The sequence below is a fragment of the Podarcis vaucheri genome (assembly GCF_965113315.1).
Source record: "Podarcis vaucheri genome assembly, chromosome: 6".
NCBI classification, from domain to species: domain Eukaryota; kingdom Metazoa; phylum Chordata; class Lepidosauria; order Squamata; family Lacertidae; genus Podarcis; species Podarcis vaucheri.
This window is the reverse complement of record NC_138764.1, coordinates 67,785,508-67,811,777: the sequence shown is the minus strand read 5'-3', so window position 1 is coordinate 67,811,777 and position 26,270 is coordinate 67,785,508. Positions and strand designations below refer to the sequence as shown.

General features: G+C 41.8%; 1 protein-coding gene across 1 annotated transcript in view; it reads right to left on the bottom strand.

The window, feature by feature from the left end:
* The window catches only part of LOC309535366 (uncharacterized protein), a gene marked incomplete at its 5' end in the record, with an annotated part of 38,266 nt that overhangs the window by 8,258 nt on the left and 3,738 nt on the right, over nucleotides 1-26,270 (bottom strand). Inside the window, one exon of the mRNA XM_082228412.1 lies at nucleotides 22,479-22,563. Coding sequence (XP_082084538.1) covers nucleotides 22,479-22,563 — 85 coding nt within the window. The remainder of the gene's footprint in view (nucleotides 1-22,478; nucleotides 22,564-26,270) is intronic.

Here is a 26,270-nt window from a genome sequence, read left to right as displayed (position 1 = left end):
GTTCATGTAAAGAAGACCTTGTTTTCCACATGGAGGACAGTTCTTGAAACGGAGTAATGGGGTTGCTAGAAGAAGAAGAAGAAGAAGAAGAAGAAGAAGAAGACCTCACAAGGCATGTCCAAGTTCTTGTGTGTACCTAAAGTAGCTCTTTAGATCCTGGCTAACCAGTTTCAACCTTTTTCTCACAGTTGGCTTCCTTCATATGTTGCATGTACATATTTTTAAACAGTGTTGTGGGTGATGTGTAAGGAAGTACATCTGTGCTACAGAGTAGAAGGGGAGTGGAAACCACATGGTATCATTGCCCTCTTTACACTGGTAATGGTAACTCCCCAAATGGACTGTACCACTCTAGGCCGTTCTACCTCCTTTTGTGTTTGTGCCCTGTGGTATGGGGTAAAGAAGAGTAACTTTCTTTAACTCCCACTGCTTTGATACAGTGAGGATTTCAGTGTGACAGTCAGAGGCAGATCTGATTGCTGTGGCGTGTAGCGTTGGATCACCAGGGCTTCTCCCACTTCACCCTCATTCACCCTGCAGCCAAAGTTTCAAAAATGTGTTCCATGGATGTTTCAAAATCTGTGACGAATTTCTAAAAGGGAGTGTTTTCTTTGCACTGGACCGGGAGGGTGGGGAGTTGCATGCTGTGTGCACCACAGGGCTAGCAAGGTCATTGGGCATCTGATGAGGGCCACATCCCAGCAAGGCCCACTGTTGGCTCGCAGTGCCTCCCTATTCTTCCTCTTCCTACTTGCTGTTTCTGTGCATTTCCCAAGCATGCAAGGCCTGGTAAGAGCAAAGTGAGGAAGCAGCTGCCTCCACCCAGTGCAGATCAGGCACAGTGCCTCGCCACTGCCAAAAAATGCTGAAACCAACACTGTGCACCAGCAGTAGCCATAATTAATGCTAGCCAGGGTGTTCATCTTTACCAGGATTTGAAACTAGGATTTAAAGTGGATTTGCAAGCTTTGGTTGTGAGAGAAGCTGGCTAGCATGAGGTAAAGAGCCAGCTTTCTGTTAACTTTCATAGGTGATTTAATGAGATCTTTGAAGAGGGAAACTGCATCTGTTCTAGAACATGGTTCAGTTGGAACATTGTCCTAGTCCGTGTTTTTTAAATTCTTGTTAGGGATAGAAGAAGGCACCACTTGCTGTTCTGCCCTGTTTTCGTCACATGCATCACTATTTCTGTTGTGCTGCTGTTTGTCTTCTGCCAAAGACTACACTATTTGTTTTGCTGTTTGCTGTGGCGAAGTTACGTAACCTGCCTAATGTACGTAATTAACAGTGTAATCTACGTAAATCACGTCGTTACATTCTTCCATCCCATTTGTTTCAATGCAAAGGAAACGCAATACAAATGGGATTGGGGGGCAGAACATTTTGGTGGCCAGAAAGCAACAGCAAATACTTATCTTATTTGCTGTATTGATTTCCATTCTAGACAGGATAAATAAATGGGCAATTTCTGCTACAGTCATACCTTGGGATAAATGTGATTCAACTTAAATATTTCCGGGTTGCGCTCCACAGCGACCTAGAAGTAACGGAGCACGTTACTTCCGGGTTTCACCACACGCACATGCACAGACAGTCAAAATGACGTCATGCGCAGAAGCGGTGAAACGTGGCACGTGCAGACGCGGGTTGCGTTCGCTTCAGGATGCGAACGGGGCTCCGGAACAGATCCTGTTCGCATCCTGAGGTACCACTGTATTTCCATTTTCATCAGAATTTTCCTAGTTGGTATCATAAGAAGACAAGTGAGGATCCAAATGCAAAATGTGGTGGGGCACTGCCAACACCTCACAGTTCCTGGGGGGGCGGGAGAGTCTTGTGACATTGTTCAAAGCCCACAAAGGACAGCGAGGGAGAAAAAGGATGCCATCCTTCTTTCTCACCTTTTGAAATCTTCCCTACGTATTATTATTATTTTATTTTGCAGCATGCGTTCCTGCCACCCTAATTCTCACCTTCAGAACATTATAAGATGTTAGAGCATCAAGCAGGCCAATTTCCCACCTCCCTAGTTCCTCCTCACCCACCTACTCAATATAACTAACATTTGTGATGTTCTGCAGCTGCTGGAAGCCAACTGATTATGCTCAGCCTTCTTCTGGCCTGGGGAGGGGATGTTTGTAATTTTTCAAACATTTTCAAATGCATTTCTGCACATCTGGGAAGTCCCCTTTTCACCACCAAACTGAAAGACATAGCGCCATCAAGTTCAGTATTATCAGAATGAGATAAAGCATAACTTCTTTCTCCCTAAGGAATGTTTTGGTTTTTTAACATTGTCAATCATGTTGTCTGTCACCACACATTTTAATTTGGGGGGTTTAGCTTTTCTATTTTGGCTTGCTCCAATTGGCTTGTCTATTGGGGTATAAATCCCTTTGTACTGGACCTTTTTCCAAATTCAACCATAGTTCATGGTGGCATTTGCAAGGCAGGAGAGGCCTTGCAAAGGACATCCTTTCTTTTGCTTCTGAAAATGAGGCACTAGGCTGCAGTAGAGCCCTTTTACCAGCACCACTCTCTGCAATGCAGCAGGTATTCATGACTGCCACCCTTATGGTCCCACTATGCAGTGGGAGTAAATAAAACACTTAAGGATGTGCTACATTTTCTCCCCCCTCCCCCGCCCATCATTAGAAGTAGCTGAGCAACATGGCTTAACTTTTGTAAAAAGCCCAACCCTTTCTTATCGGAAGCTGTTTGACAACATTGTTCTCATTGACTTCAACTGACGGTAACTTCTATTGCTTCACGGAAATATGGCCCTTTGATGAGAGAGGGGGAGTTTTAAAATCACGAGTCAGACGTTCAAGAATGTGATAAACACTACAGTTTTAAATAAGGAAACATAAATGTGGGGAGTTGGTTTTTTACTTGTGTGCTGTTTCTTCTGTTGATGCCAACTTCCTTTTGCTTTATTTTCCCAGAATTCTTACCTCATGAACAATCCTATATCAGATGCGCAACAGACCACAAAGTTTGGAGAGAATGATGCCTAATAGCAGGAATTCTGTCTCGTCTGGTAGATGATGCTTGCCATTCCTTCGTCCCATCAAAACCTGATGTGGTAAGGCACAGGAGTGCACATAAGCTTCTGGTTTTCTGCTATTTTAAGATCTTGCTTTTTCAGAGTATGATGCAAATTCTTATGGACCCAAATAGAATCGTTGAAGAAAAGAATTCAACATAGAAAGTATGAACAAATGAGATGGCATTATCGGCTGTAACTCTTTTAATTTGTTTACAGTTATTAGCTCCCTTCTTTATTGATACCCATATTATTCCTTGCAACTACCATCTCTGGGCACATACTTGATAGTCATTACCCAGTGAAAACATACTTGATTTTTTCCCTTTAAAAAGTGGGGTATAATTTTTAAAATAAAAATATAAAATGGGGACATAGGACACTCTGTTATACTAAGACAGACCATTGGTCCATTTAGCTCAGTACTATCTGCACTTCCTGACTGCAGCTGTCCAGGGAGCCCACCACTGGGGTGTCGTGTGAGCAGAAGGAAAGGAATCTCGGGACCACTTCTTGGATTGAACTAGGCCACAGATAATGCGGAAAAGAAAATACTTGGCTCCTGGTTGTATAGCAGGTCCCTTCGAGTTTCCTCCCTTCCCAAATTTATTATCCACTTGGAATAATTCCTATAAAAGCTCCAGTTCCCATCCAGTGGCCTTTACATAGCTGGGAACGTAACTTTTGGAACTGATGGGTTCACTTCTGGTTGGAAAAGTTCAACTGCGATAAAGGGTAAGGAGGCAGGCCTACTTTATGTCTGGGAATAGGACCAGAACCCTGCAGGAGTCTTCATCCAGCTCCACCCCCCACTGTGCCAGCCTCCTGAGCCTGCCCGTAATTGGTCAGTTTCACAGGCAGGCTAAATTCAAATTTCTACCCCACACCCTCAGCCAGCGGGGAGAGGTCATGTCATCTCCCGCCAGCTGCTGGAAGCAGAGAAAGGAGCCTGGCGGTGGCAGCGAGCCACGCCACAGCTGCCGCCCATGATCCAGGTGAGCAGAATTTCTGGCAGGAGTCTTTCCCATCCCTATCTGGAGATGCCAATAGTTGGACCTAGGACCTTTTGAACGGAAAGCATGTGCTCTGCCACTGATCTAGGCCCTTCCCCACATAAAATTAGCTTTCCTGTGAAGTCATTCTTCATTGACCTCTCTATCTTGGTCATGTTGCCGGAGTTTCTTAGGCTCAGTATATAAATGATTAATCTTTAGATCAAATTGAACAATTATCCTTACTCTTGCAGATGAAGAAGAGCAGTTTGATTTTCAAATTGTTGTGTTGGCTAAGGCTCCAGAAAAGTAAAGAAACTGCGGAGAAAGAACGTTTTGAGTTATTTGCCTTTGGGCCAAGCGACACATTACGTGTGGCGTCCTTCAGATGATGTTGGACATCAACTCCCAACATCCCTTACCCTTGGCCATGCTGACTGGGACTCATGGGAGTTGGAATCAAGCAATAACTGCAGGGTACCATGTTGGCTTTTCCTGTGTTACATTATTCATATGGTTTGCTCTTGAGTGCAACATTTTCCTAGCACTCAAGAGCAATATCTAATGTATCCCCTGAGCTGGATCAGTACCAGGGAGGGTGTTAACCCTTTGCAGTTAACCCACAGTCCCAATAGAAACTGGGCCTAGTATTTGCATGGGGGGAGCTCCATTCACTCCACTGGGAGCCTTTACTCCCATGTAAATAGCTACAGGGGAAGGAACATGGCTCAGAACTGTAGCAGGAGAAATGGTTAAAGCCACCTACACATTGTGATCCCAGTCAAGCTCTCTCCCCTTTCCCTAAGCACTGGCTATTTGTAAAAGACAAATTGTGAACACAAAGCTTGTTTTTTGGTCTATACCCGTAGACCTCATTTTTAACAATTTTGTAACATACACAAATTTAATTAATAATAATAATAATAATAAACATTTTAGATAGTGCTGAATGCTGATGACTGAAACAACCGGCAAACAGCCAATCACTCTCTCTTACACACACACACACACACACACACACACACACACTGTGCTTGGATAATCTGTAACTCAACTTGTGTCCCATAAATGACTGAAGAATGTTCTTATTTTCTGTATACAGATAGGTAGCCGTGTTGGTCTGCCATAGTCAAAATAAAAAAATTCCTTCCTGTAGCACCTTAAAGACCAACTAAGTTAGTTCTTGGTATAAGCTTTCGTGTGCATGAATTAAGAACCCTCTACAATGGTATCTGAAGAAGTGTGCATGCACACGAAAGCTTATACCAAGAACTAACTTAGTTGGTCTTTAAGGTGCTACAGGAAGGAATGTTCTTATTTTCTGTATGATTGTACACCTGGATGCTTCTGCCTAAGTAAAGTCTGAACTTATTTACAGCACAACCCTCTGCATACTTACTCAAAGGGAAGACCCATTGTACTTAACAGGGCTTATTCCCATGAAAGTGTGCACAGGACTGTAACTTTGTTGTAGTAATGGTCTCATCAGCAAGTCTTTAAAATGTGTGATTGTGAAAAGGAGCAGAAGGAAGCAGAAGACTCTCGTTCTCTTCCTTTGTCTGCCCCACCCATGTTTACTTCCATAGTTTGACTAGCCTGCAATGTCAGTGGTGGCTGTTCCATATGCCTTCCTAGTCCATTGAGAATAAAAGGGTACCACAGAGGCTCCAGTACACATGAAGCAGTGAGACAGAATTGATACAGAGACTGTGTGGACTGCTGGTATTGTCTTGGGAGAAGTGTGTTGGCTGCACTGAAGACAGCAAGCTCCAAACATATTGCAGGGGCTTGGGTTGCACTGGTAAGAGAACAAAACCAGTCTTCCCTGCTCTGGTCCTCCTCAAGCAATTGTGGTTTTGGAGACTGGCATGAATGTGCTAGGATGAAGGCACATATATGAGTTATATAATAATAATAATAATAATAATAATAATAATAATAATAATAATAATAATAATTAATAATAATAATTTATTTATACCCCTCCCATCTGGCTGGGTTTGTCTGGGGAGGCTGATAGGCTGAAACAAACCCCTTTACCTTGTTGATCATTCACATAGTTGTTTAAGGTTGTTATTACTATTCCGTTTGGGGGTTTTGTAGCCTGTGATGGTAGGTGGGAAAACGCATTCCTCGTGAATAAAGCCTCCTGAGTAAAACAAAAATCCATAGCCAAAGCACATGAAAACTAATTTCTGTCTTTCAGGAAATCCCTGGGATTTCCCCTTGCCTTGTCCACCACAGAAGTACAGCATCGCCCACCCAGGGCGTAGGAAGTGGGGGGTTGGGGGCGCCCCAGGTTCTATCATGGGGGGGGGACAAATTATCAACAAACAATTACTGCCCTAGTAGGGCAGTTCATAAAAAACTTTTTTAAAAAAATGCCTGCTCCAAAGGTCTTGTCTTACTACACCAGGGATTATATAGCTGTATATGAAATGTCATGCATATCGGTTAATATCTTGACCCTCCTCCACAAAAATAGCTGTTTACTTGGCCGTTTTCCTATGTCGTGAAGGCTGAAATTTCAATTCAGTGGAGCACTTACTGTTCCCAACCTTAACCCTGCGGAAAGCCATCTAATTAGACTTCAATTTGATTTTGACATGTTTTTAGGAGGTAATTTAATTATTGTTTGATTTTTATACCAATGTTATGTATCTGATGTTAGCCACCCTGAGCCCGACTTCGGCCAGGGATGGCGGGATATAAATAGAAGTTGGTTGTTGTTGTTGTTGTTATTCCTTTGTAAGAAAATAGGAAATAACGTAAAACCATTTTTGCAGGCCAAAAAAAAATAAATGAATGGGGGAGGGTGACAAGAAATTTTCCGCACCGGGTACCACCTGACCTTCCTACGCCTCTGCCCCCACCCCCACAGCAACAAAACTTTGCACTTTCTTTAAAGGATTTCCCCTTTAAAAATTGCACACAAATGACATTGAGCCATTTATGTGTATACATGAAAACAGTACAGGACAGAAATAGGTTGACCCATGCATCCCTATGTGCAGTATACAGGATGGTGAAGACTCTGGTCCTACTTTTGTTTTGAATTGATTGGGGATGCTAGTAGTTTAGGTTCTGTTTCTGATGGCAAAATAATCAGATAACGCTTAGAACTAGCAGAAGGTAATTTTATTGGTTACCGTGGAAAGTTGGAATGTTCTTTGTTACACTGCTACAACCTCTTTTCCTCTCCCTTTTCCCCACCTCCAGTTTAATTATGCTGTTTTTATGAATAATTCACTGGGCTTACTACCTTGTTTCTGTTTTAGAATGTTGCTGCTTCTAGCACAGAGTTGGCTTGTGTTTTAGGTAAGACTGGCTTGTGCCGTATCAGTCTGGTGGTACATGTTTTAAAAGGTTCATGGGAATTTTTTAAGAGGGGATGCCACTTAAAAAATACAAACATATGTGTTAAAGCTAACTATCAGTCAGAATTGGCCCTGAAAGAAATGTGCAGCCTAGCATAGTTAACTGGTCGATGTAGAGAAAATGGTTGCTGGGTACAGTAGAACTGTATGTAGCTATGACTATAATGGTGTGCTGAGGCCTCAGAGACGGAAAAGAGAAGGGAACAGAAGCGATTGGCAAGTAGTTTGAAACCAGTGGATTGGTCAGGCTTTGGTGTGGTTGCCTGTTTGTTTTGCAGTGCCTGTTGAATCCCAGGGTACATCTTCACCCTGCAGGGTCATCCTTTCTGCATTGGATCAGCAGAGTTTCCTGCTTGGCAGGGGGTTGGACTCGATGGCCCTTGTGGTCTCTTCCAACTCTATGATTCTATGAGTATTTACAAAAATCCCAGCTACCGAAGTGCGGTTTATGAACTTAAGCTATAGAAGCACAAGTCCCTTAATTATGGATGTCTGCAAAAATCTCTTAAAACCCCCAACTGCAGATGTCTTCAGGTTGGCCTGCCGGGACAGTTCTTCCACCTTACCTTCCCACCAGCAGACTGGAAGTTGCTCCCTGTCTCATTTGCTTCCTGGTTCTCTCCATTTAGAGTGATAGCCAAAAATGTGAGATTCTGTTTTTATTTTACTATTTTTTTCCCTTTGCTGTTTCTAACCATTGGCCTAACTTTTCAAGGAGGTACTGGTTGTTTCTGGAGAGCCTCTACAATTTTCAACCCTTCTCATCTTAAGAAGGTATTGAATTACAGACGGACTTGAATTACAGAGAGTGACAAGTCAGCCTCCAGGGGAGGAAACAAAAACATTGCTCCAAGGTTTGTGGAGCTGAGATACTGAAAATGGGGGCAGTGATTAATGGCTGATAATTTTAAACCAGGGTCCTTATATAACAGCTGTCAAGTTCTCAAGAACTGGGTCTTACAGACAAGTAACCTTACCTAACATATTTGCCGGTCTCCTGTGGCACATTTAACAACAGGATACAATTGAAGCATTCCTCTGTTAGGCATCGGGAAAAGAGAACATTGGCATAGATACCACTGATTTAAAGAACGGAAGTGCTTCATGGTTAAATACTTTATTAGGACATGAAACTCTGAAGGTCAGTTCCTTGCTTTGCTACAGAACCCTTTTGTAGTTCTGGAAATATTAAGCCTCTGTAAAATTGGGATAGTAGTGCTTCTCTGCAGTATTTTATAGTAGTGACTTGTGTGAACGAAAGATGCTGGTCAAGCAGTCCTTACATTTCTACATATACTTAGGTAGTATTAAACTAATTCCAGAGCTGAATGGATTTCAGATAGCTTTGTAAAACCAACTGGTGGAAAGGGAAAGTCTTATCACCTTCTGCTTTAGTTGACTTAATATTACATTTAATACCTTTTTTTCCATACCTGGAAAAGTACCATGTGCCCTGTAAAATAAATTTTAACATTTGCTATCCCTATCTTGACATAAAGCAAACTTGGGCAACTAATTTTCCACTTGGAAAGAACAAGCAATCGTTTAAGCCAAGTATAACCAAGGCATGTGGTATGAAACCTCAATTTACTTAGAACATGTATGCTTTGGATACATCACATAAGATTAATTATTTGCATAACCTTTTTACTGCTGATTATCTGAATCTGGCCAATATATAAATATGCATTTTATGTAAGGGGGGAGGCAAGTAATACTTTATTATTTAAAAGAGTGAGATTCCCGGAACCAAGAGTTAGTGGAATAGAGCTCCTTATAGCATCAATGGCCCAACTTTAGTTTTAACTTCAGCAAAGTTTTTGTGGCAGAGTTTTATGAAGTATTTAGTTGGATAAACTTTATGTAGTGTAAGTGCGCACACATACATAAGTAGCCACTACTGGCGTATTTACCACTAGTTCTCCACGCTGTAAGGGACATTTTATCAAAATTTTACAGAAGGATACTGAAGGCTCAGAGAGACAGTGCAACTTACCTCACTGTACAGTGGTGCCTCGCAAGACGAAAAGAATCCGTTCTGTGATTCTCTTCGTCTAGCGGTTTTTTCGTCTTGCGAAGCAAGCCCATTGACAGATTAGCGGATTAGCGCTATTAGCGGCTTTTAACGGCTTATCTGCTGATCAGATCAGCTGATAAGCAGCTTAGCGGCTTAGAAAAAGGGGGGGAGGGGAAAAAACCAGCAGGAACTCGCAAGACATTGTCGTCTTGCGAAGCAAGCCCATAGGAGATTCGTTTTGCGAAGCACCTCCAAAACGGAAAACCCTTTCGTCTTGCGGGTTTTCCGTCTTGCGGGGCACCACTGTATATAGGAAATCCCTTGCATGCAGGCTAGTGCTCAGGCTACTATAGTTCACAATGGCATGAGTTTGTCAGTTGAGAATGTTTTGTTCTCAAATAGGCTTTGATTTAATTTCTCTAGCTTGCCAAGTTGTTCTAAACATCGTGGGGGTGGGGCACAATTGAACATTTAGAATGTGCTCTTCTTTTTTAGTGTCCTGTTGTTACCACCTATCCCACCTGGTATACAAGGTCAGCTGAGTCTACGCTTAGTTCATTCTTAAACAAAATGAGTTTACTTATGTCTTTTAGCATATTTAACTGGGAAGAAATCTTACTATATTAGGTATAGGCCTGTCTAGGATTGTGCTGCATGTAACAGTTCTTATGCTTATTTTCCTCTGATGTAAGATACATTTAATATAATTGATAGATGACTAAACCTCTTTGAAGGGTTGTGTGTGTTAATGCTACTATACAGTGTACACTTATTTGGGATGTAATTCCCATAGAACCTGGTGAGACTTCTGCATATGATTGTGCTGCTAAAAAACATTGTTGCAGCTTAAAAAATGTCAAGCTTAAATTTGAAACTAAAATGGGGGCAACGGGAAGTCTTTTATGTCTCAGTTGCTCTTTCTTTTGGCACGTTGCATCTCTTTTCAGCCTACATTTCAGCTTGGCGTTATTTAGCTTGTGCACTGAGCTGATCCAGTGAACCTGGAGATCAGGAGAGGACTTGGGTCTTTGAAATTTCAGTGGCGCCTTGTGCAAGGCCAAAATTCAGTGCATGCCCCCCCTCACCTCCTGTTCTGCTCATTTCACTGCATCATAGTTGTGACAACCTGCAGTGCCCCCTAGGCTCGGTGCTCAGTGCAACAGAACCAAAATCCGCCTCTGTGGAGATGTTATTGAGTCAGCCTGCTGTATTTAGTTGCAGAGATGTAATAGATAGTGGGAGTTTGTTTAGTGCAAGAAGGTTAAGCATATGAACAGAATGGGTTTCTTGGGCTTTGATTCTGAAAAGGGCTAAAACAGGCTCATCTATGAGAAGTTCAGGAGTATTTCTAATCTTACCATCTCCTAGAGTTATACCTGTCTGATATCAGACGTTGTGCCTTAGATTAGGTTGAAATGTAAGTGGAAAATTGTACAGTAAAAGAAGGGAAAGCAGGAGAGGCGTTTCAATGCCAACTCCAATGGCAGCTCTGAGGGAAAGTTTCTTTACTTTGTGAGCTTCTTTGGCAGCATTCACATAGGTATTTTTTTTTCTGTTGTGTGAAAGCTCAAATATAATGTGGAAATTAACAATTACGGAAACGTCAGGAAAACAGAATAGAACTACCATGTGAATACAGCCTTTGTCTGCATCAGTAGCTGATTTGAACAATAACAGTGCAGCATTCATTCGAGCCCATAAGTGTTGCAAAAACAGAGATGTATGAAGTTTATAAAGAGCTCTCTGATTAGGAGCTGAGTATCATAAGAGACATTGATTTTGGGTAAAAATTACTTACCAGCAAACTGTTGAATAAATAGTTGTGACCTCCTTTTAAATAGTGCAAGCAGCTTGTCTCTGAGCAGAAGTGGAAGCAGACTTGTACATTGTGTTACAGGTCAAGACTTCCATTCTCATTCACTGCGAATCTCGTTCCATTGGTTCTAATTTGCTTCCATTTACTTTGAGAGCTTTATGTTCTGGATGTTGCTGTTAATTATTTTACATTGCTTCATCTTATAAAAATACACTTAAAATTAAAGTAGTACCATATTAGCCCAAATATAAGCTGCACCTTTAAAACTGGAGGAGGGAAAAGAAAAAATTCCCGAATATAAGCCGCTCCCTTCATTGCTGCTCCTGGCTGCATACTGGAGGGGGGGCGCTGCGTTTCCGGCAGCCTTTCCCCTTCCTCGCTCTCTCCCTTCCTGGCCTTGGGGGAGAGGATGGGGGACTACATGTGGGGCAAGTGTCGCTTTGCCACGCTCCTGTTGCTGTTTGCCCCACGTTCCTGAATGCATACTGTAAGGTCGCGAATATAAGCTGCACTTTAACTTTTCATGGTCGGAATTTGGGGGGAAAGTGGGGCTTATATTCAGGCCAATACGGTATTTTTGGAAGACTAGTGAGAAGGCTACAAAAATCTACTGTATGAATAAATTATACAAGTACAGTACGAATGCATCTTATGTTCATTTCCAAGCGTTCTGTTTATACACGAAAATTGCATATACTGAAGCTCTTGGAGCCACCCCACAGCTAGTGGGTGTTTTGGAGAAAGAGAAATTCCTTCATACTCTCAGAGCCTGCACATCAAGCAGGCCTTGCCCACTCAAGCAAGGGAGAGCTTAAAAGCTCTTTTCATTCCAGGTAACCATAGCAGACCTAGCATGAAAAGAGCTTTTTTAGGCTATCTGCTTTGCTTGAGGCCTGCTCAGTATGCTGGTTCTGGGATGCTTGCACGAAATTTTGCAGCAGCTTGCACGGCCTTGCATGATAGATGTGTACAGACAAAAGAGGAAGAAAAACTAGAGAAACTGCTAAAAGACAGAGGGCTCTTTTAATCTTTGAAAGATGGAAGCTCTGGCCAGTTAAACTTTCCATAATAATATTTGCATTTTAAATATCTAAACAGAAAGCAAATTATCACTTAGTAGTTGGTAAGTTCAATGTGAAAATTGTATTATAATTACAGCTGCAACATTTAATTGCTTGATTAATGGGTTACTCAATTTTTAAAATTTATTATAAATGAAATGGCTAGAAATATATGGAATGTCCATATTAAAATTACTGACTTTAGATTGCTCTGTCGAATGCACTTGGTTAATTACCATATCTTAAATCTATTTGTAGTCCTGATTCATATCCATAAGAATATAATCACAATCCACTCATTCACTAGCCTGTTGTTCATAACTTGTGTTCAAATCTTAGCTTTTAAAAAAATAAGTATAATTAGTATTGGGGGTGGAGAATCAGATCCCATAAACTATATTAGAAAGCCAGATCGTAGTAATCTGGGTGGAAATGTTTATAGATACTGTTGTCTATATGGGGTTACCGGTCAAATCAATATGATTTCTCTGCCCAGAGTAAAATGAGAAACTGTCACCTCTTACTTTCATATCTGACTATTATAGGAATTAATGGGATGGGAGCAGAGAGTAAACCCTATAGAATGTACCTTAGCCAGAATGGTTACATAGCTGGATGCATATTACCTGCCCAGCAGGCCATAGGAAGCTTCTGATGGAGCCAAGACTTGAATCAGGAGTTGCTAAATCTTGGCCTATTTATATATGGCCTGTGACATTTCCCGTAATAATCCTGGATTCTCATCATACATAGTGCAACCAAAATGCCATCTCTGCCAATTCTCTTTGAGCAATAAAGGCTGGTGGGGGAATCTGGCACTGGGCCATCATGTCCCTAAAATATATCACTGAGGTACTAAGAATGACACACACATCATCAAAAATATTATTTGTCTTGCCATTGATACTACATAGGAATAATTCAAACATCACTGTCCCACAAAGAGACTATAACTTTTTAATCAGCCCAAGTAATCTATCAAGGTGGCGAATAGGACTTACATGGATGACAGTGGTTTTTGCATTTGTTCATGGCCTGTGGATCAAGGGAAGACGGGGGTGAAGCTTGTTGATACTTTTATTTATTTATTTATTTATTTAAAGAAATATATAGTCTGCTCACATTATAATATTATCAGATCAGTGTACGGAAAAACAGAATGTAAGGTATGCATCAAAACTCATATTTAAAATGTTCAACACTATAGGATGAACAATAATTTAAAATTTCATTCTGAAAGGGAGTAGGTAAATCTAAGTGTCTTAAGGCTTGTTTCTATATTGTGCTAAATGGCTACCCCAGCAGGATTTTCACTTGCACAAAGAGACTTCTTCACTCCCACATAACCCCTCGCCCTCCCACGTTTGCTCCAGAATGGATTTGTGGAGTGTGCTGGGAGAGTGGGCAAGTCCTGTTGCACAAGCAGAAATGCTTGTGTTAATGGGATGGTTACTTAGCACTACATTGGCTGCAAGCCTTAAGCATGCATCTGAAAGACTGGATTGCTGGAGCATTCCTTATCTCTTAATTGTATATATTCCACGTTAAAGGGACCACAGCACTGAAAACTGTACTGCAGGTGGACATGTTAATTGCAGGAACTCTTGGGACTACCGGGTCGTCTTTTGCAGGGAATGTTGTGGCTGGGCCGGAGCAGAAGAGAGGTGGTATTTTAAGAAGCCTGGTTCCAAGTTGTTTAGGGTCTTGTAAACGAGGAACACCACCTCAAACCCAGCCCAGTAGTATATAGGCAGCTAGTGCTGTTGCTTCAACTAATCTATTGTAGAAGCTTTGAAGAAACCCAGCAGATGTTTTGCTGAGGATGTTTGGGGAATTGTTGAGTTTCCCCTTGCACTAATAGTAGCCAGTTTTCCAAAGAGTCACCACAGGGAAACAATCCTTTAGACTGCCTGGGCAGTCTAATAATGTTGTGATAAAGTAGCCAGAATTGGCTGGTGTTTCTTGCATAGAACTAATCTGGTTTCTGAAGTTAGGCTGTCATGTGTGTTTATTAGTACTTCTATTTCAAACAATATACGTAGCTGTGCCGCAGAATGGGTATCTTAAATCGTAGACAAATGGATGGATGGGTTGAATAGCAGGATAGTATGAATGAGTGGGAGAATCCTAGAGCTTTTCAGTGAGAAATTTCAGGCATGCCTGAAAGCTAGGAGGAGGAGCTGGAAGAGCTGATACCTCAGTCCCATACTGTATTTCTATAGCACATTTTGGAGAGACTGCTTATTTCAGCTCCTATTGTACATTCTTGCTAATGATTAGAAGACAGGGATGTAGCCTGACAGCTGTGCCACAGGAAAGATGAAAGAGCAAAGGAGAGAGTGAGGGTAGGAAGTGTGATAGAAGTTGCGACATAAAGCTCAGGTAAACAGAGCATGGATTAGACAATGACCAGTCAACAGGGTTGGTTGGTTGGGGGGGATTCTGCAAAGCGCAGGGTATTCCCAAGTATGAGAATACCTTCATCTTGTTTTTAGTGGCTATGGTTCTATCGGCATTTGCCACTTGAATTGTTAGGCAGAATGATGTCACATCCAGGAACACCCATTTCACATATTATCATGGTCTGTGTCCTTGCACTGTGTCCTTAACGCAGTGTGTACATGACTGTCTCCAACACAACTGAGATTATGGTTTTCTAGACCTCAAAATTAATACATTGCCAACATGTTACTTTGCTCAAATGGCTGCATGTGGAATAGCATCATGGAACCATTTGTTTGTTCTCACAGCACAGAGTAGAATCTTACTCTGATGCCTCATTGGCTTGTGTGGAATGATTACCTTGCCTTTCCGGCATGCTTGACTACCTCTTGTTTGATTTAGGAAGAATAGCTAGTGAAACAATAGAATATCTCTTCTCAGCACTGGCTGATCAGAATTTGGCAGGCTTTCCTGAAGGAAACAAAATGGATTCGTGTTGATTCAGGTTCCTTTCAATAATACATCTAGCAATCTGAAAATGTATAATCATCTAACTTCTTAATAGCCAATGGTTCCTTTGTGTTGGAACTGAGTGAACTTTTAAAAAGAATCTCCATATGCAGCCATATAACATTTTACTCTTTATAGAAGGGTGATCCAATGCTCTGCTGGCCTGCAAGGTGTTTTTTGGCAGCCCCTGGCAAGGCGGGGAACAGGAAGCGACTCCTGGGGCAGAAGCGGCTCTAAGAAGGAGGTATGAGGGCTCTGACAGGGTCTTTGAGTCCTTGTGTCTCCTTCCCAAAACCTAGCTGGTGTTTTCCCAGCTGTGGAAAGGAGGTGGGAGGGCTCTAAGATCCTGTCAGAGCACTCATGTCACCTCCTCAAAGCTGGGCAAGTGGTTACTGGGCTTTGAAAAGGTTGTCCTTCAGCTTGGTGCCCAGTGCAAGCAAACTGGTCACACTGCCTTAAATCCAGTGCTGCCCCCGCCCCTCAGTGCCAGGAAGGAGGAAATGAAGGGCTAGGCGAGGGCTGTCCCTGAAGCGGCAGAGACCTGGAAATGGTGGTGCTGCTGGTGGTGGTGAGTTGGGGGAACTCCTCATTGTGTCTGGAGCTCATGGGTCAAGGGCCTGGCTGGGGAAGAAGGGATCAGTGGGGTAGGGAGGAGCAGTGGAAGTTTGGGGCAATTGGGGTGGGTAGATCTCAGCTGTGTGGAGTGTGAACAATTAATTGTAAGGCTTCCACAATCCTCCTATAGGTACAGTAATACCTCCACAAAGGTATTACTAGCATCCATTCTGACAAATGTCCACAGCAAACCCAGAAGTACCAGAATGGGTTACTTCTGGGTTTGCTGCTCACACATGCGCAGAAGCGCTAAATTGCGCTATGCACAGAAGTGCAAACCACTCTGCGCGCGTACGCAGACGTGGCGCTTTGCCCTGCGTCCTTTTTGGCTAGCTGCCGGGGCTCTGGAACGGATCCCAGCCACAAAACGAGGTACGACTGTATATTTTCTTTGCCCTTTATTGTCGATTTGTGCTGCCTGCCTCTTGTTGGAATCACTGTTGGAGAGTGTAAGAGAGAAAACAGATGGGGGTAAATAATATTAGGGCAAAGAGGGAAAAATTATGCGTGCTTCTCTGTTGTTGTTGTTTAGTTCTCTGCAATGAGAGCAATAGTAGTGCAGCCTCTGCAGCAAGAAAACGATAAAAGATCACTCTTCTTCATTCATTTCTGTGCCCTTGAATAAGGTGGTTTTTGTGGCTCCCCACCCCCTACCCTTTCATTTAGACTGAAATTAGGAAGACCAACTATGCATATGTCCCAGGGTATGGTCTGAAGGCACGTGAGGCCACCACTTTGCTGAAACAGAGCAGATCTGGGCACATCTGGTACCTGGATGGGAAAGCTCCTGGGAACTGTATGCGTGCCACTTTGGGATCCATGATGTAAAAATGGTGGGATTTAAAATTTAAGGAAATGCAAGTGAGTGATACCTTCATTCTAGTTCTGCTAGTTTCCATTTATGTTGTATTAAAAAGATTTCTAAGGAAACAAGTTTTCCGATTGAATTCAATGGAACTTAAAACATAGATTTGGATATGTACAATAGTTTATGACGGTGGTACACAAGAAGTATCTCTCTAGCAAATATCACCCATCAATAAAATCAAAAGGGTCCTACTGTGGGATTCCCGAGCTTCAGAGACACACAGTTTTGTCCTTAAGCTGCATTGCTCCCTGTTGTCATATTAGCAAATCCTCTGTAATCTGCTCCTGGACCACCATTTCAGGAATGCTAGGTTAACTCTGAAACATCTAACACATTTTAGCCAATCATTATGAAACATTTTGTTGAGAAAGAAAAAGGCTTCCAGTTGTTGAGTCACCAGTAAACTATGTACCTGTTGAGTACCTGTTGAGTATGAAATGTTATTTAGCTCTAGGCAAAGGTAAAATAGCCCAGTGCTAATTATCTTGCTGTGAACAGGAAAGAATGTGAGCTGACCTACAGGTAGAAGCCTGTGAATAACATCCTATGGCATGTTTAGTACATTATAGCTGGAAGAACAGCAGTGAAGGGGTTGAATAAGCCTATTCTCTTGGACGTAGCAAACAATAACTTCATTTATGGACAGGAGGAGACTTAAGAGCCATCTTGGTCAACTGACTGATGCAATTATTAGACAAAAACTATATAGATCACTTATTGTTAGCTATTGGGTGCTTCTTTTCCTCAGTGGAATGATGCCTGAGGGTAGGTTTATTTCAGTCTTGTTCTTTTTTTTAATCCTAGAATCCCTATGATCCACCAACACATTTTAAATCTATGATGCATCTTCAGTAGTCCTTAACAGTCAATGCATAACTAATATGTATTAAGAGATCTTTAATGGGCATTCTTGCTTGTGTCTTGCTGAATCAGCTTAAGAAGCACCTGCTCCAGGAAACAGGCTGGTATCACAGCTCCCAGCAGCTGCTAAGTGATCCACTGGAGAAGAAACAGCAGTGTCTCTAGATTGTATTCATTTGTGCCTATTTCCCAGTTGGTCTACAAATATTTACATTTTGGTTACCGATTTTATATTATAAACAGTGTGTAGTTATTTTTGAACATTTTTAATATAGACAACTTGCATGAGGGTTAGGTTCCAGGGACTGTGCAAAATTGCTTATAGCCAGAACAACCCCAAAACTGAACGTGTGCAACCATCAGTGTTTTCCTTCTAGAAAAAAAAGATGCCAGTATGGTGGACCCTTGAGTACCCCAGAAAAAAAGCACTGGTGACCATTCCTACCTTTCCGGAGCTGGCACACTGAGCGGATCTTGCCCCCCCCCCCCATGAAGGCAGAGAGCTTTTAAGCCCAGAGGCCTGGTGAGACTTTTCCAGAGCCTGGGAAGCAAGGCAGAGAGCTTAAAGTTTTCTGCAGTGGGAGCTTTCAAGCTCTCTGCCTTGCATGGGAGTGTTTAATTTGTGCGATTGCATGCTGCCAAGCTGCCAAACATGTAAAGCTATAATTGCACAAATTAAATGTGTGCAGGTTGCAAGTCAACTGTACTTTCTGTCAGGTGTTTGTACACAACTTAGGGTGCAATTTGTAGAAACAGAGTATAAAATTAAAAGCAAAATATCCATTCGTGGGGGAGGGACATATGGCATGCTTATCTCCCTACACTACAGCAGCCAGACTCAGGAGAGGTGAAGGGAAAGAGCACAGGAAGTAACTGCATCATCCACCCCTCCCATGTGGTTTTCCTGTGACTGGTCTTCCCAGAACTGTATGGAAAGCAGCCAAAGGAAAGCTGTAACCATTCTAGATAACTTAAGAACCAACCAGCCACTCGATGGGTTTGGGTGCTCTTACCAGTACTATGTTAATTATAAACAACCTCTTCATTTATTATTCTGTGTTTTCCACACTTGCCAGAGAGTAGTTTCCTCTAGGAGTGCTGCATTGGAAGTCCTCAGGAGGAAAATGTGAATGCTTATGATAAGCTTTCGCTTCATTTCTTTTTCCAATGCCTTATTACGGCATTTCAGCCACAAACACAAGAATAGAGCACAGAGTCCTTGTGTTTCATAATCTCTCCAGCTGGTCCTATTTCAATTAAAGAGGAAAAACGAGGTACTACATAGCTGTTACAAAACATCTTACGTGGCAGCATGATAATTTGCATATGTGGTAGGAGTCCAGGAAGGCACCATCACCTGGTTCATGTTGACATTTTACTTGTCCTTAAAAGGACTTGGTGGAGGGCGGGGGAGAGAGTGAAAGAGCTGGCAGCTTGCTATGAGTATTAAAAAGAAAGAACGAACGCTATTTGCTAATAACTGTAGTTTGCAAGGTGAAATTAAAACATTGCTTCATGGAAATTGTTTGGTTCTTTAAAAATGCCATCTGTCTTGGTGGTTTTAAATATAGCCTCCAAGCACCTTTTATACAACCTCCAGTGCTGATAAGGAGCTTGATAAAAGCTTTTATCTATGCCAAAGGGAGATGTTTCATGCTAACAAGTTTAAAGCCATGTAATCTCTACTGTCCTTAACACCCTAGTAGGAAAAGGGCACTTGTCTTGAGATTTGTATAATATCCAATAATTTGCCTTCCTCCTCCTGTTTTTACTTTGAAAACCTGCCATATAGAGTATTTCATCTTTTGTCATGCTATTAAAAGAGAAGTTGGCTCTTTTTAGTTTGTCTGAGTTTACTAATCACCAGAGCATCCAGATTATTATTCACTAGGCTTGGCTTCTTTATATTTTAAAGTAACCTCTATACCAGGCTTCCTCAACCTCGACCCTCCAGATGTTTTTGGCCTATGACTCCCATGATCCCTGGCTAGCAGGACGAGTGGTCAGGGATGATGGGAATTGTAGTCTCAAAACAGCTGGAGGGCTGAGGAAGCCTGCTCTATACTGTCTCTCATGAATGTTCAGTCTGAGATATCCCATATTATCTCTAGGTAGTTAAAATACTGTTTTTAAGTTCCATATATGACTGCTGCAGGAAAAAATGTTGTTGCACTAGTGTTTCCTGCAGTAGCAACAGGTAATATAGATGTCATACACTTGTGTACACACATCCTTAAATTTTCATGTACATGATCTGGGAAATCTGATAGGATAGGGTTCTCAAATGCATACATATAGCTGTTTAAAGATTTGTCTCTGTGACAGAGAATTCTTTGTTTGGGTTATGTTGATCTGAAAAGTGCAATTTATAATTTATACTGAGTGTTATCAAAAACTCATAATAGGCATTATTCTTCCTTACTCCATAGGTTGGCTATACCTTGCTGTTACAGCTCGAGTGGAAAGCTGTCACGTATCTTTGCTGACTAAATCTAAGGACGAGAAATGTTTCAGATTCCATTAGTTTTGCTCCTCAAGTTTCAAGTAGCTGAACTACCAATGCTTGTACTGCTACAAGGATGGCTACCTTCATTGTTAGTAAGTATAAAACTGCAGATCACACACAATGCCATCCACAAACAATTGAAACAGGGTGGCTCAGCCCTACTCCTGGAATTGCCCATTTTAGGGCCATTTGCAGGACTCTGCTGGCAGAGATAATGCTAACGAGCCTTCTGCTTACATGTAGCAGTGGAAGGAGGAGGGGGTCGGCAGTGGTAGAGTGACACTTGTGGCAGCTGACAGTAAGGTGGTTCAACTGATAGAAGCAAGCGTAGAAATGCCTCTGCTCAATCCAGCCCCGCCCCCCAGCTTGGAGTAAGTGAGGGTTGGACTGCAGCCTAACTTGTGGCCTCCTGATATTGCTACACTGCAACTCCCATCATTCCTAGCCTGAAAGGCCAATGGTCATGTATGATGGGAGTTGTAGTCCAACATCAGTTGGACAAATCAGTTCCCCCAATTCCAAATTAACAATAGTATGTTTGCAGCCATGCGAGGATAAGCAGCTTGCCTAAATAAATTTAATTTAACTAAAATGACAGGGTAGATAACAGAAATAGCGTATTTTTCACTCCATAAGATGCACCTAGTTTTTAGAGGGGGGATGCAATAAAAAAATTATTTAAAGGGAGCGCTGACCAGAGCCTGTATGCATCCCAGGCTCTGCTCAGCCCTCTCTTTCACGAGCCGCGAGGAGTGTGTGTGTGTGGCGCTTGCAGGCTTTTCCCCAAGGAGAAGGGCAGCCTGTCACTGACGGACTGCCTTTCTCCCTCTTCAGGGAAAAGCCCCCAAGAGCCACACACATGCTCTATGCAGCTCTTTAAAGGGGGCTTTTCTGGGCGCAAAGCTCTGTCCCTTCCCCCACCTCCCACAAAAGCCAGGAATAGCCCTGTGAAGCCTCTGCAGGGCACGGGGATGAAGGCTCCCCCATGCCCTGCGGAGGCTTCACGCGGCTAAGCCAGAAGCTAGAACAGCTGTGCAGCGCTCCCTCTAGCTGTTCTGGCTTTGGGATAGCTGCGCAGCCTGCATTCACTCCATAAGACGCACACATATTTCCCCTTACTTTTTAGGAGGGAAAAAGTGCGTCTTATAGAGCAAAAAATATGGTACTCCATTAGAATATGGAGAGTGGAAGGTGCTTCATCAGATGAAAAAGTAGGAGGAGCTGGTTACAAAACATTTAAATTCTTCACAACTTTTTAAGTTTTACTGTGTGTATTACTGTCACTAGGTGCCTTACAAAAATTGACGTATGAGCCTGTGGTCAATTTATAAGAGACCATCAAGAAACTGATACAATCAAGAACAACAATGGGATCAACAGAAAGTTAACACTGGTAACAATGCTGAAACCTCTTTTTCAAATCGCCACATTACAGCTGGTTCAGAAGGGTCCCTTCATAATTCTGCATTGATTGAATGAAGTTAGCAACTTAAGTGATTTATCTGATACTCACCTAAAGTACTCCATGTGAATAAGCTGTAACCTGACATTCAAAGGGGAAATCTAAATATGTCTGTGTGCACAAAAGATACGGAAGAATGGCTATGCCTGACTTGTATGCAAAAAGCACAAAAGATGAGCTACATGCAGTGGCTGTGGCACCAGTCCAGGCAGCTCAGCTAGCCAAAATTTTATTGCGCCATGCCACTGCTGCTTCTAACAAGCCAGGCAGAACCAGCCCTGGCTACCCCACTGAATCCTTCTGCTCAGCCACAGGAAAGCATACCAAGTTGACTGCATGAGAAATAAATCACATGTCAGCTCTCCATTTGATAGTCAGCACTTTCACTTTGTTGCTGGTCCTATCTATAAGTAAAATGCATTTAGCCAAGCAAACTACTCCATGCCAAGGCTAGGTGAACTTAGACAGACTAGCAAAGGGAAGGCAATGTCGCCACCATTTTCTAATGGTGTACTTTCCTGAGAAATACTGTTTGATGTGTTTACCCTCAAACCAGCTTCAGTCCAAAAGGAGAAGTTATGCCACGTTTGCTTTGTAGTTAAGGTGAGGTGTGTATATTGGAGACAACCAATGGGGCAGTTGCAGGAGTGGCAAAGAAATAGGTAACACAACTTGAAATGCAGTGAGGAAATGATCTTGCTGTGTTTTAAGCTGCTAATGTGTAAGTAGCCCAAGTATCCTGCAGCCAAGCATAGTGAATGTTTGATGATGAAGCCTGCCTCATCTCAAATCCAGAACTAGCTACATCTAATTTTAATGCATCCATCATGGTAAAACCAGCTGTCTGTACTACAGAAGCTGGATCCAATGGGGTGATGCAGATGCTGGACAAAATAAGCCCATACCTGTAGAGTAGGAAGGTCAGGCCACTTCCCTCTGTGCTGATTGCACCTCAGCAAAAACTCCGATATAAAGCTGCTGACATGGCACCTGCAAGAAAAAAGTGTCAGTATAAAAATTAATGACTTACTCTTTAAATGCAGATGCTTTGCAGCCCAATAAGGAAGTATTATAGTTAAGTATTGAACCGGTCTGTTTTCGAAAAGAAAAGAGGTTGCTAGGGACCAAGGGACCCCTGACCATTAGGTCCAGTCGTGACCGACTCTGGGGTGGTCATCTTGCTTTATTGGCCGAGGGAGCCGACGTTTGTCCGCAGACAGCTTCCGGGTCATGTGGCCAGCATGACTAAGCCGCTTCTGGCGAACCAGAACAGTGCACAGAAACGCCCACCTAGCAGTTCGAAAGCACGTCAAAATACAAGTAGATACCGTATTTTTTGCTTTATAAGACTAACTTTTTCCCTCCTAAAAAGTAAGGGGAAATGTGTGTGCGTCTTATGGAGTGAATGCAGGCTGCACAGCTATCCCAGAAACCAGAACAGCAAGAGGGTCTGCTGCTTTCACTGCACAGCGATCCCTCTTGCTGTTCTGGCTTCTGAGATTCAGAATATTTTTTTTCTTGTTTTCCTCCTCCAAAAACTAGGTGCGTCTTGTGGTCTGGTGCGTCTTATAGAGCGAAAAATACAGTAAATAAGTATTGCTCTGGCAGGAAGGTAAACTGGTTTAGATTTGGATTGCAGCTAAATAGCTACTCACTGCCTGGGTAACAGGACTTCCACACTGGATGTCTTAGTCCCCTTATCTGGAAGAGATTTTATTGCAGCAAGACTGATTTTTGCTAGCTTTCAATCAAAACACAATGCACAAAGGAAAAGCAACTGTAAATATAACTCTGTTATTCAATAATTATTATCATTTTTTACTAACTTCTAATGCAGGAACAGAACAAGCCAATTGTGGATGGTGAATGAACATTTCTGGCATTTGCAGCAGAGAGATAAAAAGAATAAAATAAATAGTGCATGAGAAATGAAATTCAAGAAGAAAAGTAATATTTCAATAGACTGAGAAGGAATACACAGAGATGAGAGGTGTCTAAGATCATGGAGACACATAAACATAAATAAAGGAAACTTAATTTTGTAAAGAAGAGAGAGACTATGCAAGCAAAGGAGAAAGACGGTCCAAATGAGAGGAAAGAAGAAGTAACCTGAAGAACTCAAAGATAGTCATTAATGGCTGGACCAATGAAATTGGGAAACCAAATAAAATCCCAGTAATCATAAATAAACTAAATACATTTTTAGGGATTCAGCATAGTTGTAAATATTGTTAAGGAAGTATTGTTTCATTTTTACTATTATTATGCAGTGCAGTCAGTATACATAGCATTTTAAAGAGTAACAACAAGAAAGGATCCTGGCTCAGGGACTTACAAAGTAAAATTAAACAGTAGGAGCAACAGCAAAAATAGTGACGTCAAGAAAGAACAGAAGCGATAAAAGTGAATGAGTGAAGAGATTACTAAAGCAAGGCATGACCTACAGGATCAACTCCACAAGATCCAGGAATAAGAATTGGGGGTGGGGGGGTAGTGTAAGATGCTGTGGATTTACATGCAGGGCAGTTACTGTAAAATGAGGACAGAAAGCAAACTAAAAAATGATCATAAGTTAGATTTTACATAAGAATGAACAACCTCAGGCAGCTTTGAAAGGAATTTAAGAGAAATAGAAAGATGGGATCCAAACATTCTTTTTTAAAACAGAAGAAATGATAGCTGCTTAAGGACCAATCCAAAAGATTAAAACGATGGTTTAAGAGGAATAAACAGGAGGAGATATATTTATTTTATGTATTTATAGGCTGCCTTTTAGAATTGCCTCTTGAGGCATCCCAACATGTTAAAAACAATCTATGATGTTGAAAGAAACCAAGGCAGGAGAGGGTGAAGAGGATGGGTTGTGAATTCAGGAGAACTGAGAACACAAAGTAGGTTGAAAATAAGTAGAAGAAACAAAAGAAGAAATAAAGTGGTGACAAAACACAACAGTAATGAACCATGAATCCTTGAAGTTTCATCAACAAACTATATACTAGTGTGTGGTTGGGTGCTGGTGGCTCACTCCAGGAGAGAGCAAGAGGGCCAAAGGACTGCTGCCAGACATGCTGGTGCAAAACAAAAATATTGGGGGTCCACCAACCTTTATGGCAGGTGCCAGGAAGGTTCAGGATCTAAACATCTGTATTAATTGGAGCATACAATGAAGATTACAAAAACTGCGGGAGAACAGCAGTTTAGCAAGAAATAAAGACAAAGGGTGGATACCTGTTCCCTCATTGGTTTCTCTGGGTGCCTTGGTTTCTATCTGTCCTTCACAAGCTGTTCTTTCCCAGGATCAAAGGATAAAGGGAGAGCCCCAAGGGACAGCATGTTCTCAGGCCCTCGATGCTCTCTGCAAGTCTTGTACCTGGTTCTCTCAAGTCTCCTGACCCTGTGAAATGAGAACAGAATATGATAGGGCCGTTAATGGGGGAGGAAAGCCTCAACCCTTTCTGCTTGAAGCTGCATCATTTCTTGCCTCTTGGGCTTCAGTGGCTAGCACTATGTTATAAGAGGAGGAGGCAGGCCAGTCACACCCAACAAAACTGGCTTCCTGAAGTAGCATGGCAAGATGTAAGAATTTCCGCCCTGACCGGCAGAGTAATTTGCCACTTTTGGAGTAATTAAGAACATTTGTATCAAGAAGATACAGAGAATGGTGAAGAGAGGAATAAGCAAAATAATCAATATGAGAATTAAAAGGTCCAAGAATAAGAGAGGGGAAGGAATTAGCTATGAGCCAAAGAACAAGAGTAATGCAGAGAATAGAATATGGAAAGATATGAGTACCACAAACTTTGAAATTCATAAAGAAATGAGAAGCGGGGGGGAGGGGGGAGAGAATATGAAACTGGTAAGGAAAAAAGGAACTACAAGCACCACCATGCTCTGTAACATGAAATGAGTGGGAAAAGGGCAAGCAAATTCACTAAAGAGTGGTAGAAGTAACTAAAATGAAGAGTTACCTGTCTCAGTAAGGGCAAACAATGACAGAAACTAGGATTAAAACTGTGAAAAATAATTGTTTCATTTACTGCTGAATGGCAGTTAAAGCCAAAATATGCCAGCGAGTGTCATTGGACAGAAATAGTATTAGGAAATAGACTGAGCAGGGACTAAGATTAGGTAAAATATCACCAGCAAAAAAAAGTAAGAAGAACACCCCTCATTAAAAAACTGCAAAAAATAAGTATCAGTAGAGGGTATAACCAGTGAAAGGATCACAAGACATTTGGTACAGTAGGGGAAGAGGGTGGAGGAAATCAAGTGTTCCAAAAACGGGGGAATTACTTGGGACTTTCCTTGCCTCTCCTCAAAAGGGGTAGTAATGAGGACTTAATTGTGATGTAGCTTACTTGCTCCATTGACTTCAGTGGGTTGTACGTGATTAGCTAAAATGGCCAGACTGTTAAGTTAATAAGATAAGGTTTAATGCAAGTAAGAAACATAGCCATCCATTAACATTAAACTATGTAAAATAACAGATCTTCTTTTCTTACTATATAAATAGGTAAAGAAGAAAATGAAAACTTTAATGGATAAAATGTTTTGGGGTATCTTTTTCTTGCTTTCAAAAGCTAGCATATTTACCTTATAAAATATTCTGGATTCTTCAGGTTTTATGCATAATAGAATGTTGGCATACATTTATGTTCATATTTTCAGCATTTGTTTTATTGCAATGAAAGTAGTGC